The 14,329-nt window shown below is 37.0% G+C and overlaps 1 protein-coding gene across 7 annotated transcripts in view; it reads left to right on the top strand.

Annotated features, from left to right (window-relative positions):
- LOC125663311 (uncharacterized) overlaps positions 1 to 14,329 on the top strand; it is a 72,041-nt gene that overhangs the window by 50,948 nt on the left and 6,764 nt on the right. For 2 of the 7 annotated variants that reach the window (XM_056146419.1, XM_056146415.1), the window contains 3 exons: positions 3,616 to 3,942; positions 4,080 to 4,194; positions 4,384 to 4,856. The exons of 2 other annotated variants lie outside the window; for them this stretch is intronic. In XM_056146419.1, the coding sequence (XP_056002394.1) occupies positions 3,616 to 3,942; positions 4,080 to 4,194; positions 4,384 to 4,387 (446 nt within the window). In that variant the 3' untranslated portion in view covers positions 4,388 to 4,856. Of the gene's footprint in view, positions 1 to 3,615; positions 3,943 to 4,079; positions 4,195 to 4,383; positions 4,857 to 7,782; positions 7,972 to 9,787; positions 11,110 to 14,329 lie in introns of those variants that run through there. 3 more of the 7 variants (XM_056146421.1, XM_056146417.1, XM_056146413.1) reach the window with 2 other exon arrangements.

Below are 14,329 nucleotides of genomic sequence, written 5' to 3'. Positions count from 1 at the left end.
TCTCGAAGAAATCTCAAATTTAAGTTTGAGTTTTCTTCTCTTTGAGCAGTCTAAATTTGAGTAAAATCTCAGACTTAAGTCGAAGTTTCAAATTAAGTTCTTTTCGAGAAACCCAGGCCAGGTCATGCAACGACTCTAGTGTACATATATATCTGTTCAGCGTGAATCACTAAATTGATTGTTTAGATTTGAATTATGTCAAGCGAGAAGGGGACCTCTATGACGAAGACTTTCGGCATTGTAGCCTCATTTGAGCTAAATATTTAACTAAATTCTACACTAAATTCAACCCCAATTGTCGGTTAATCTGTTTTATTAGGCAAATCAATATACAACAGGAAAATGGGGAAAAAAATTGTTTAAAAAGAAGTTGACCTACAATATGCCATTTATTCCATAACAACATTTGTAATGTGACCCAAGCAATAGCTTCCTCAACTGGATGTTTACAACGGTCAACTAAATGCCCTAACCTACTGCAGTTTAAAGTTCTCAGCTCACCTGAGCCGAATGCCCAAGTAAGCTTTTCTGCTGAAAACATTCTGTCGCCATTGTCGTAAACTTTTGACGAATTCATCTTCTCCAGAACCACTCGGCCAATTTCAACCAAACCTGGCACAAATCATCCTTGGTTGAAGGGGATTGCAGTTTGTTCAAATGATTGGTCATGCTCAATCTTGTTCATTGCAAGGAACTGCTGTCCAGGTGAGCGATGTGGCCCATGGCCCTCTTGTTTGGGGAAAGTTCATGGTTTCTGCAACTTCAGTCTTGAAATTCACATGGGGAATGTTCATTATGATTCAATATTATTACAGAAAAATAGAATAAATAGTGAGATTAATAATTTAAAAGAAAAAAACAAACAAATTAAACCGTGAATTGGGTGGCCGTTTCGAGAATTTAAAAAAATCGTGATGGCAGAAAAGTGTGGTGTGAAAGCAGTGAAACATCTAATGCAGTTGACACGTGAAAGGTGGGTTTTTATGTTGTTATATATGTAATATACAAATCCATATTCAAATGAAAAATTAAAAGAAACGGTAAAAGGTTACATTCGTATAAGTGGTCATAGGTATTATTCACGGTGATCGCTATACAATGTGTAACTTCACATACATTACAGACGGTGTGTTATAATGTATAACTTCACATACATTACAGACGGTGTGTTATAATGTGTGACATTGTTTATCGGTTGCCACACTTTCACAAATATACATGTAGTAGCTTTAGTTCAAAATTTGATATTATAAGTAGGATATATAGAAAAGAACAAATATTTCATAAACTGCTAGACAGTATGCTGTAGTATTGCTATTGGCCTATGTCCATTTGTCGTCCGTCGTGAGTTAGCAATTGAACTTTTTGTACCTCTAGTTATTAACTGCCATATTCCATTTCTTTTTAAATTGATGTTCAATATGAGTGAAAATTTCTCAGTGGGATGTAAAACAAACATTCAATTAATCATCTTCAAATTTAGAATGAAGCATCATTGGGTTGTGGGGGATAAAAATTGTGAATTTCAAGACTCCTGCACCCTTGGGGTCTTGGGATGTGTCAAAAACTGCACAAAATCTTCTCTGCAACTGAATGTCAGTTCATACCCTGAGGCGTGCTACTACACCAAATGAACTGCTCTTCTACCCTTCCATTCTGGACTAGAATCGTTCCAATTCCCACACCAAATCATTTTGTGTAAACCGTTCAGCATTATATTCCAAGGCCAAAGCGTTCCGTTCCCAAACTAAACCCTTTGAAAGAGAGGGCATGTTGTTTTGCACCTGGCGCTGGCAGTGTAGACCAATTCTTGTCCGCTCAATATCTTAAGAACCCTTTGCTTGACATACATCAAACTTGGTACATTGGTACATCTTGAGGAGTAGATGACCACTATTGATTTTGAGGTCACATGGTCAAAGGTGAAGGGTCAAATCACTGTACAAAATATTGTCCACTCAATATCTTTAGAACCCTTTAATTGACAGACATCATACTTGATACACTGGTAAATGAACTGTATTGATTTTGGGTTCACATGGTCATACGCCAAGGGTCAAACTGGACTTAATTAGAATCCTTGGTACACTAGCTGGTATAACGTAAGGAGTAGAATGACGCTATTTATTTTGAAGTCACTTTGTCGAAGGTGAACGATAAAACTAGACATAGTTATGTATTTTCTCTATATTTTGAGAATCATTTGATTGATTGACACCAAACTTGCTACACTAGAACATCCGAAGGAATAGATGGTCCGTATTGATTTTGAGATTACATGCAGCACAGGGAAATTGTTAAGCTTTCGTAGCCCTTAGACTAGTGATACTTTTTGGATTAATTCTCAAATGATGGATAAGGACTGTGAACCTCTTGTCATGATTTTTGCAAGGGTCCATTAAAGAGACCTAAGTAAGGAAATGTCAGGCTCCTGTAGGCTATGAAAACTAGAATAATCATGTAAAACGTTGATGTATTTTAAGAAGGAATACTACATATACTACTACATTGTGGATAAAGGGTTCATGGCGGGTGTGACAGATCGATAAGGGACGCTTACTCCTCCCAGGCACCTGATCCCACTTCTGGTATATCCCGGGGCTAGTGTTTGACCAACTTTCTATTTTGTATTGCTTATACGGGTTATGAGATTGATCACTGTTCGTTATCTTCACCTTTCACCAAAGAAACCGAGATGGATGAAAAATGGAGGATATGTACAACAATACTTGAAATTTAAAACTTTGGAATGTACTTTATTTAGTCAAAAATGCAGTTTTAATAGAAAGTAATCTGGAAAAAATTAAAAACGCCTGCTGTACTCGAACAAGTGATCCACAGATCAGCTGTCGACATGCTAAACCACTGAGCTACTCAGTTAGGCATTTCAACTTAAACGGAAAAGACAAATATAACTGATATTTCTATTTCTATGAATGCATTCCGTGAGTTAGAATAGATCCTCAGTACTTCTTGCTTATCGGAAGAGGCGACTGAATGGGCGGTTCTTCGGATGAGACCTTAAAAATCGAGGCCCAGTGTCACAGCAGGTGTGGCACAATAAAGATCCCTCCCTGCCAAAGACCATAAGAGTCGTGCATAGGCCGAAATTTTGCATCCCTTCACTGGCAATGGTGACATCTCCACATGAGTGAAATATTCTCGAGTGGATTGTTAAACACTATACAATCCATTGGTTTGATTTGATTTGAACATATTTTATTGTCTAGATGTTATAACAAAAGGATTGAGCACTCTTAAAACTTAGAACGCCCTCTCCATTGGTATATCCTGGGGCCCGTGTTTGCCCAACTCTATTTTGTATTGTTATGAAATTGATCACTGTTCGTTATCTTCACCTTTCATTATGACTATGTTGTATTCTTCCTTAAAGTTACTGGTATCAACAAAAATACTTTTTTGTACACATTTTCAGTCATTAAATTTTTTTAAAATTAATTTAGTCTCGTTTTGAGAAAGTGTTAATTGATTTATAATTACATTTTAAGCATTTGCTTGGTTTGAACAATTAAGGTGATATGTGCATTCCAGTTAATTAACATATTTATTCCAACTTAAATCGTATTTATTCTATATTTCAATTATTTGTAATAGATATTTCAGAATCCAAACGAAGGGCCCGTCCCAAAAACTACTGCTGTTTCAGATGTCGGAAACGAGTAGATCCAAGATACCGCTACAAGGTATCCGAGAAACAAAGACCAGTACTGATGACACTGACAGGGAGGACACCATCGGATTTCGATTGTGTGTGTAATAAGTGTCGGAAATTTTGTTACCATTACTTAAAAGGCGGGTTAAAGATTGAGGACATGACAGCAGCAGCAGTTTCAACATCATCATCATCAATATCATCATACTCATCATTGGAAACACCTCAATTTGTGGTTTTGTTAGGATTTCCTGTGCCATATGCAACAGGTAAGCAATATTTTACAATATTCAATTCAAATTTCACATTTAATTTATATATTCCTTGAAATGTAGCATAATTACGTATGGAAGGTGAAGATAACGAACAGTGATCGATCTTATAACTCCTAAACAATACAAAATAGATAGTTGGGCAAACACGGACCCCTGTACACACCAGAGGTGGGATCAGGTGCCTAGGAGGAGTAAGCATCCCCTGTTGACCGGTCAAACCCGCCGTGAGACCTATATCCTGATCAGGTAAACGGAGTTATCCGCAATCAAAATCAGTGTGTCAAAAACGGCTTATTTACAATCGGTATCTATACATTAGTTTCATTATATTGACTTTAAAAATGCGAATGAATTAAATGGTGAAATACCAATGGATGCTAGCTACATAGTGATTCGCATGATTTCTTTAATTATTAAGTATTTGATAACTTTCAGATAATTAAAACTACTTCCGTGGTGATATCAAGGGCGAGGAAAGAGCGTGCACCAATTGAAAAAAGTGAATTCAGCACCACATGGAGGAAAGCAAGCTTTATCGATACTGTCGTCACCACATGGATGAAAGCAAGCTTTATCTATACTGACTGCCGTCACTTGCGGTTGTCAATTGTGTCTATCAAATGTTTTATTACAGTACATCTTTTAGAGATCTTTAGGGTTCTTGTAATGTTCTGGCGATTGAACTAGATATATAGTAGATGCAACTGGAAATACATTTGATTTTTAAAAGCAGCATCTGTAAATCAATATATAGATTTTATATGTGTTTTAGTAGTGCTTCAGTATTGATTTTTCTATGATGTGTTATGTATTTTATGTTACTCATGATTTCAAGTTACCCTTGGGGACTCCTCGATTGTGAGTTGTTCTAACTGTTATGAAAATAGATCATGTTAGATTATAACAAATTCTGTGTCATTTATATATATAGTCAAACCTCCTTATCTTGAATTCCATGAGATCAAGGAAAACATTCTGAGATGTCTGAGTATTTGAAATACTTACAGAAGAAGTGTTTAGGAATTCCGAATTAGTTTTGACATAACCATGGTATTCAAGATGTCGGTGTTCAAGGTGTGATAATCATTTTCATCCATATGTCAATTCGATATATCTATGTGAACTCGGAATAAGACATGTGATCCCATTCAGTTCGGCCTGGGAAGAATGGAGACCCGAGATAGTTTCAATAAAATAACAACGCAATTGGGAGGTCCTGGGTTTAATGCTGAATCCCAGCGCATCACACCTAACACATTTAACATGGTGAATAAGTATTCCTTCATGAGGCCGTGGGGATAAGAAGAGAAAAGTCGTGGATGTTTTGGTCGACATGGGATGTTTACTCCTCCTTGGCACCTGATCCTATCTCTGGCATGTTCAGTGACCCATATTTATTTGCCCAGCTATTTATTTGTTAGTTGTGAGATTGATCTGTTCGTTATCTTCACTTTTTTTTTTATTAGAAACAGGAGGTCATATGTCATCGCAGGCATTGACAGGATAAAGAGTCCTCACAATGACCCAGAACTCGATGCATGACACACGAAGATAATGAATAGCAGTATAGTGAAAATTCCATGCATAAAGGAAACAATTGTGGCACTTTATATCTCTATTTCGTCCGTAATTGAGTAAACTATTCTTTAATACGCAAAACAACATGCAGGTTTGTGAGGGTCAGGGTCTTTGAAACACAGAATTACCGACGTAACGTCTCGATCACCGTCTCCTAAATAATTAACATCACAATCCTACCTTCAAAAGATGCAGATATTTTTGGAAACTGCTTATTTTGTCTCCAAAACTCCATTGCTAGCTGAAACTGCATTTGATTTCAAAGTGGATGAAGAAGGGGCTCACGGCGGGTGTGTCCGGTCAACAGGGGATGCTTACTCCTCCTAGGCACCTGATCCCACCTCTGGTGTGTCCAGGGGTCCGTGTTTGCCCAACTATCTATTTGTATTGTTTGTAGGAGTTATGAGATTGATCACTGTTCGTTATCTTCACCTTGCATTACAGTCAGAGTTTAACTTATGTCAGTCTGACTCACGAAACGATGTCAAAAAACCATCTCAAGGTGGGCTAGACGAAAGTGAGGTTTTCACAGATAAACGCATGTACGAAAATCACTCAAAATCATGCCCTGTTGAAATGCTTACATTTTCCTTGTCAAAAATGGTTCAAGGGACAACATACCTCTTTAATCGTTGCCTCTTCCAATCTATTACTGGTACACCAATATAAAACTGAACAAGAGAACATTCGCCAATTTCTTGCCAGATATCTGCAAAGGTGCAGACCGAAAACGATACACGCCTAATTGTCTCTGAGCGACAGCAACTTAAAACTTGAACAATGCTTGATTTTAAGTCTGATGCAAGGTGAAGATAACGAACAGTGATCAATCTCATAACTCCTATAAACAATACAAAATAGATAGTTGGGCAAACACGGACCCCTGGACACACCAGAGGTGGGATCAGGTGTCTAGGAGGAGTAAGCATCCCTTGATGTGTCGTGTGTTTAATCTAGGATATCGAAATGAAGCGTCCATGAGAGCTTTTTCCAGTGACCAACATTAATCAGTAAGCGTATTAACTCTGTCCTCATTTTCCAACGCAGCCCCAAATGCACAGCAAGCTCCATGTGCAGCCAAAACTTATTATGACCGCGACTTGTATTGATCTTAATGAAATGTAAATTGAAAATACTGTAAACATGGCAGTGCCATTTTGAAATTTGGAACATGGCAGTGCCGTCTTCTGGGTAAATCGCTTGCTACAGAGTTCCGGAATTTTAGTATAACTTTGATGTCAGCAAAGTCTGTGATTTTCTTAGAATGATGTATCTTATGTGAATTCGATTGGATGTTTTCGGTTGTATTATTTATTACTGATAAAAGATATGGAGTTTTGTGTGTGAAGGATTCATTGCGTGATATTAACGTAGTTCCACCATCCTGTGACGTCATAAGATTTTGCAATGTCCAGGATTTAATTAAATTTATGCAGAATTGAGGTTTGTTTACGTCATGCTCAAAGTGGTGAGGTTGGAGCTATAATTGAGATTTGATGTTTTCTTATGTCCCCAAATTCAAAGATTCGGGGGCATACAGTTTTTGGTCGATCTGTTTGTCTGGGGTGAAAAACGTTTACCTTGGTCATACCTTTTACACCATAAGAGGTGGAGCTTTAATATTTGGTATGTGTATTTTGTGGCGAGAACTTTCTATTGGCATCAAAATATTTGACCTTTCACCTGGTTGCATTTTGTAGGCAACAGTGTTTCACAAACACATCTTGTTTTATTGAGAATTGCAGTTGCACTGGTCCATATGCCTCTCTGTTCATACATAGAATGCCAATTCGTAGTGTTTGTAACTTTTTATGCTGAATATAAATCATTTTGCGTTGTAACGTTTGTTTTAAGCATATTATATCATTTGCCCCTTTTCAACAAATCTCTTCAATACCTTAAATCAGAAAGAAATATGGGTTGTCGGTGTGTAATGTTATGTGAATATACACCGGTACTTACCTGAACTACTTTTTTAAGTAACCACATGGAAAATGCAGTTTTTATACCTTTGTGATTTTTATGAAATACCCTTCGGAACAAATTGATATTTACGCTTGTCATTTATAAACTATGAATACGCGCGCACAAATAGACTGATTACAGACCAAAACAGTGGTATGTACAATTTTTCATGAAATCGATCTCCAACAAATATGGGTAAATGGGATTCGTTTTTCCACCTCTGGTGATATTTAAGGAACTATTAATTTGAAACAATTTGGGAAGCAATTAATTTGGAACAATTTCGGAAAGTTTGTAGTGATATGTCCAAAGAAGAACCCCTCCCGCAAGCTTCAGTGTCGGATCTTTTTACAATGGAATGTCACCAACCTCTCAAAAGATTCAAAGAATCGACAGAGGCAGAAGTGAACGCATTGTTTGAAGCAAGGCAGGCAAAGTCAACGAAGAGAAACACAGAGTGGGCACACAAAATAATTCAAGGTACGATATTCTATCTAGTCTAAAGTGTAAACACGAAATGATTCGAGGTACGATATTTCATAGTCTAAAGTGTAAACTCGAAATGATTCGAGGTACGATATTTCATAGTCTAAAGTGTAAACACGAAATGATTCGAGGTACGATACAGTGTAAACACGAAATAATTCGAGGTATGATATTTTATGTAACGAAGAATTGTATTAATAGAACTAAACAAAAAAAAAACAAAAACAAAAAAAAAACAAAAAAAAAAAAACAACAAACAAACAAGAAACCACTAGGATACTATTAACAGTATTACCTGGGATTACATTGTTGTTAAATTTGTACTAAATTACATTTCAACCTTTCCATTATGTTTTTATTTCAGTAATTGATAGGGGATGCTTACTCCTCCTAGGCACCTGATCCCACCTCTGGTGTGTCCAGGGGTCCGTGTTTGCCCAACTATCTATTTTGTATTGCTTGTAGGAGTTATGAGATTGATCACTGTTCGTTATCTTCACTTTACATAGGAACATAGTGGAGTTAATGTGTTCTGAGTAAAATAACAAGTAATAACGCCATATTCAAATTAAAGTAAAATTCTTCCAAGCATCTTTTTACTAAACTTTGTCAATACATAAAACAACCCCTCGCTGAACCATTACGTCATCGTAGAAGTGACTTACCCGGTAGAGTTATTTTTATCCGCTGGTCTTCCAGTTGTTTATCACATCGGCACAGGTGAAAGATGCACTCAAAAGATTTGCAGTTTGGGCTTGATATGTCTACATTGGGATGGTGAATTTAAACAGTGATACGGATCGGTAAAATATCCATTTAGCAATTTCCATAATCTCGACTCAAATATTGGGTATTTCCCACATTCACTGCCAAATCGTATCTAAACGAGGCAAAATATCTTACCTCTCTATCATAAACCTAAATCTGCAACTAGTTACCTTTAGGAATATGCTTTGATCGAAATAAAATATGGTCATCTTTCAACTGTGCCCAGTCGATATATATATATATATATATATAAACATGAGACTTATATATTATTATAGAAAAAAAAATCACATGAGATATACATCTTGAATGCTGGAGAATGGTAGTAAATAGCTAGAAAATATTTTGACATTTTCCCCGCGATACCACTATAGACCTATATATCATGACGTACTTTTATATCGTGACGTGATAGATCTATAGTGTGAATTGCACTGAGGAACATTTTGTGATTTTTGTTTTAACTTTACTCAGCACACCTTAACCATACTTCGACGTATTTGAAGTGTAAACATTACTACCATTGAAATCTTAACAAATTTCTTTCAATGAAAAGCGAAGATAACGAACAGTGATCAATCTCATAACTCCTATAAGCAATACAAAATCTATAGAATAGGTTTAAAGGGACATGGACACGATTTGAGCTTAACATTTTCAGATTTTTTTTTATTTTTTTTAATATTTAGAATGCTAAACTAAGGTATTTCTAATGATCAGCAAAGATTTGAATGTCAGTAGTCAAAGTACAAGGGGGATATAGAGGTCACAAGTCCTTGTTATGTAAACAAGGACCGTGCCATGTTTTTATTTACCTAGGTTAAATAATGCTAATAAAAAAATTTGCAGCCCTCCACTGGCATTTGTGACGTCTCCATATGAGTGAAATATTCTCGAGAGGGACGTTAAACAATATTCAATCAATCAATCAGTCACATACTAATTCAATGACAATGGAGGTCAAATTAACGGGTAGCAGTAGCCTATGAAACAAATGGTGATAATATGATTTAGAGTGTACATTTTATGAAATGATTTTCAGATTGGAGCATGGAAAGAAGAGGAGGTGAAATAAATTTTGAAACAATTGATGCACAAGAATTCGGCAAACTTTTGGAAAAGTTTTATTGTGAAGTTCGGCCTGGGAAGAATGGCGACCTTTACCACAGAAACACAATAATAAATATTAGAGCGGGGATTAATCGAAAATTGACTGATCTTAAACGAAACATAGATGTTGTAAAGGACAAAGAATTTAAAACAGCCAATGGTGTTCTAGATGGTCTCTTGAAAGAGCGCATGAGGGATGGTACAGCCATATGCACAAAACACAAAGATATTATTGAAAAAGAAGATATGAAAAAAATTACATCTTATTTCAAGAACGCATCACTGAGTCCGGTCATTCTTCGACACTGTGTCTACTTCCAACTAGCGATCCATTTTGTTTCTCGAGGTATTGAATTCCATTGTCAGTTGAAACAAGATTCATTCACATTTCACAAGGATGAAACAGGTGAATACGTCACTCTCAATCCTGATACTCTCCAGAAAAATCGCCAGAGCAGTGTAGATGAATTTGCAATGCAGTCTGAAAAGCGTATGTATGCTACAGGTGGAGACAGTTGTCCCGTGATGATGCTCAGACTACTATTGGAAAAAACTGAACCAACAGCCACATCGTTGTTTAATAAGGTCTTCCATGATGCTGTTACCCTTCCGAAATCCTGCTCGATATGGTATAGGAATAGTCAGCTATCAAAACGTACCATTTCCAACTTCATGAGAGACATGAGCAAGATTGCAGGGCTATCTCGGATTTACACAGGTCAATGTTTGCGTACCACTGTCATTCAGATCCTCAGTGAAGAGGGATATGAGGACCGGGATATTTTCTTTATGTCACATTACAGAAATGAGAAATCACTCCATTCTTCCAGACATCCTCCAAGGAGGAAAATATCTCCAGCTCAAAAGAAAAGTTTGAGTATTACTTTATCCAGTATTACAGATCCTACAACCTCTGAAACGAACTGGGATTCTTGATACGTACTAACCCACATCCCAAGAGTGCAACTTTTTTCTACCGAAATACCCATTGTTGCCGGTTATTTTTCATGTTTATACTACTTGAGTAGTAACCTTGGACTATCGTCTAAAGGAAACCCTTCCTTAGCCTCTGGTGTTAGTTAGATTTGGCTGATAGCAATAGCACTTTCCATTTTAGACGGCTTGAAAAGTTGTACAATTTGGAAATAGTTAAGCACATCATTTAACATATTAGTGTTTTCTGCTGTATAGTTTCCGTTTGCTGTTGATTTTTTAAAATGATTTAGAAAAAATAAATGTGTTTTTGAAGTGTTCTCTTCCAAGTTTTTATATTGTCCATATTACAAAGAATTTATTTGACGTTTGCGGCAGCTCTATTGATATGTATTTTAGGTTCGATAGTTCGCCTCGATAAATCAGTTAAACACGTTCATCAAGACATTTTTCACGATGGAGGAGAAAGTCATGGATCTCTCAGATGAGGCATGAAAAAAACCCGGAAGTTCCCTGTCCCAGCAGGTGTTGAATTGTTTAATTGGCACTCGGCGACTAGATAGGTCTTAAAAATGATGATTCACTGTGTGTTAAGGGCTCTTGAAGGGACGCAAAAGTTAACAACAAATCAATTATAGAAAATATGTTGTTGGTAAAGATAAATGACAGAACTAAAGGTATTAATAGAAGTCATATATACAGTTAATATTTCTTTTCTTGCCGTCTCCATATGAGTGAAAAATTCCTGAGCGAGACGTTAAGCAACATACAATCAATCAATCTTTTCTTGCTACCATAGGGGATGTGACAGTTGAATATTATTGGATTTTTTTTTTATTTCGTGACGCACATGTCTTTTAAAGATGGCCATTTTCATATCCATTTCAATCGCATGCATCTATTTCCATTAAAGTTATAATAGCTATCTAAATATCGAATAGCAAGAGATTTTTTCTTCTCACGTAGAAGTTTTTGAATAAATTCTGCTTCATTGGAATATAAAAACAGGTCAGCTTACAAATGTAAATGGATATAGTATATATATTTCTCAGCTGATTCGATACGCGAACACGTGTTCTGTCTTTGATCAAGTTTTTTAACGATGCAGGCCACCGACAAATACGTTGTCTGCAATTTGCAACATGGTCGTTAAAATGATCATATTTGCAATTGCAACCTCCCAATAGGTTATTGCTGTCTGATGTGTTTCATACCAATTGTTAGCCCGTACATCTGATTCAGATGAGAGTTGTGATTGGTCGATAGTGGATGCTTACTGCCTTCTATGCACCTGATTTCACTTCTGCTCTTTCCAGGGATCCATTTTTATCCTGCTCATTTTTTTTATGCCCCGAGATCGAAGATCCGGGGGGGGGGGGGGGGGGGGGGGGGGGGGGGGGGGGCAAATTGTTTTTGTCCTGTTTGTCATTCTGTCTGAAACTTTAACCTTGCTAATAACTTTGAACAGTAAGTGATAGATCTTTGATATTTCACATGAGTATTCCTTGTGACAAGACCTTTACGTGGGTACCAACATTTTTGACCCCGTGACCTTGACCTTGGAGTTTGACCTACTTTTTGAAAACTTTAACTTTGCTAATAATTTTTGAACAATAAGTGATAGAGCTTTGATATTTCACATGAGTATTCCTTGTGACAAGACCTTTCCGTGGGTACCAACATTTTTGACCCTGTGACCTTGACCTTGGAGTTTGACCTACTTTTTGAAAACTTTAACTTTGCTAATAATTTTTGAACAATAAGTGATAGAGCTTTGATATTTCACATGAGTATTCCTTGTGACAAGACCTTTCCGTGGGTACCAACATTTTTTACCCTGTGACCTTGACCTTGGAGTTTGACCTACTTTTTGAAAACTTTAACCTTGCCAATAAGTTTTGAACAGTAAGTGATAGAGCTTTGATATTTTACATGAGTATTCCTTGTTACAAGATCTTTCCGTTGGTATTGAACCTTTTGAATTTGACATTTGACCTACTTTTAATAAAAAAATTTTTTTACATTGGTCATAACTTCTGAATGGTAAATATTAGATCTTTCATATTGTACATGAGCATTTCTTTTGACAAGTTCTTTCTACTGGTACCAAGATATTTGCCCTTGGCCATCTTCGGAATTGGGGGGCCTCCGTGGCTGAGTGGTTAGAGCATCACGCTCAAAATCGCACGGCCTCTCACCTCTGTCGGTGCGGGTTCGAATCCTGCTCGCGCTGGTAAGTGAGAAAGTTCCCCAGTTTACTTTCGGAAGGTCGGTGGTCTCTTCCCAGGTGCATCGTATCTGGGTTCTCTCTTCCACCAACAAAAACTGGGCGCCACCATATAACTGAAAAATTGTTGAGTGTGGCGGAAAACATCAAATCAAATCAAATCTTCGGATTTGCCATTATCGGGGGCATTTGTGTTTCACAACCACATCTTGTTGGGGTATGATTGACTGTAGAATTATTTAAATTCGTGGGGGCCAATTTTCCTGGATTGCTGAATTTTTACGGGTTCGTGGGGACGTAATTTCGTGGATTTATATATATTTGTAAGAAAGATAACTCTGGAGTTTTTGTTATGTCTTTATTCGTTGAGGATGTAAATTCGTGGGTGAGGGATACCCACTAATTCCACGGAAATTGAGCCACCACGAATTCTAATGATTACACAGTATGTCACTTCTCGATATGAGTGAAAAATTCTCGAGTGTGATAATCTGTTCGTTTTCAGAATGAAAAAGTGTCGATAACAAACATTGATCAATCTCATAATTTCCATCAAGAATACGATATTATGGACCCCTGAACACAAATAAGCATTTGTGGAACATTAGAGACTTGCATTAATAGGGAGTAATATGTTGAAAAACATTTTTTTTTCGTAATGAAAATTGAAGTGATGACAATATTAAAAACATCCATATACTGACATTGCCACACAGTCCTCAGTCAGGTGTCCATTAATAGGCGATTCTAGGTTTACTTGTACATGTCTCGGTATAGCCATTAATAGGCGATTCTAGGTTTACTTGTACATGTCTCGGTATAGCCATTAATAGGCGATTCTAGGTTTACTTGTACATGTCTCGGTATAGCCATTAATAGGCGATTCTAAGTTTACTTGTACATGTCTCGGTATAGCGTAATGACAGTAATCCTACAATAACAATTGTAATGAATTTCAATGAATGGTGAAGATAACGAACAGTGATCAATCTCATAACTCCTACAAGCAATACAAAATAGTCAGTTGGGCAAACACAGACCCCTGGACAAACCAGAGGTGGGATCAGGTGCCTAGGAGGAGTAAGCATCCCCTGTCGAGCAGTCACACCCGCCGTGAGCCCTATATCCTGATCAGGTAAACGGAGTTATCCGTAATGAATCAGATTAGATGGATCTGTGTGGCATCGTTTTACAACCCCCGCTGCTTTTAGTAAATTTCAATACACGAACTGGAAACGCGCACGGGTCACGTGATGCCATATTTTTGTGGTATCCCTTTGCTACGTAGCTTTAGCAATACAAAATAATTTCCTA

This window comes from Ostrea edulis, chromosome 8 (genome assembly GCF_947568905.1).
Source record: "Ostrea edulis chromosome 8, xbOstEdul1.1, whole genome shotgun sequence".
Classification (NCBI taxonomy): Eukaryota; Metazoa; Mollusca; class Bivalvia; order Ostreida; family Ostreidae; genus Ostrea; species Ostrea edulis.
This window is presented reverse-complemented; position numbering and strand designations above follow the sequence as displayed.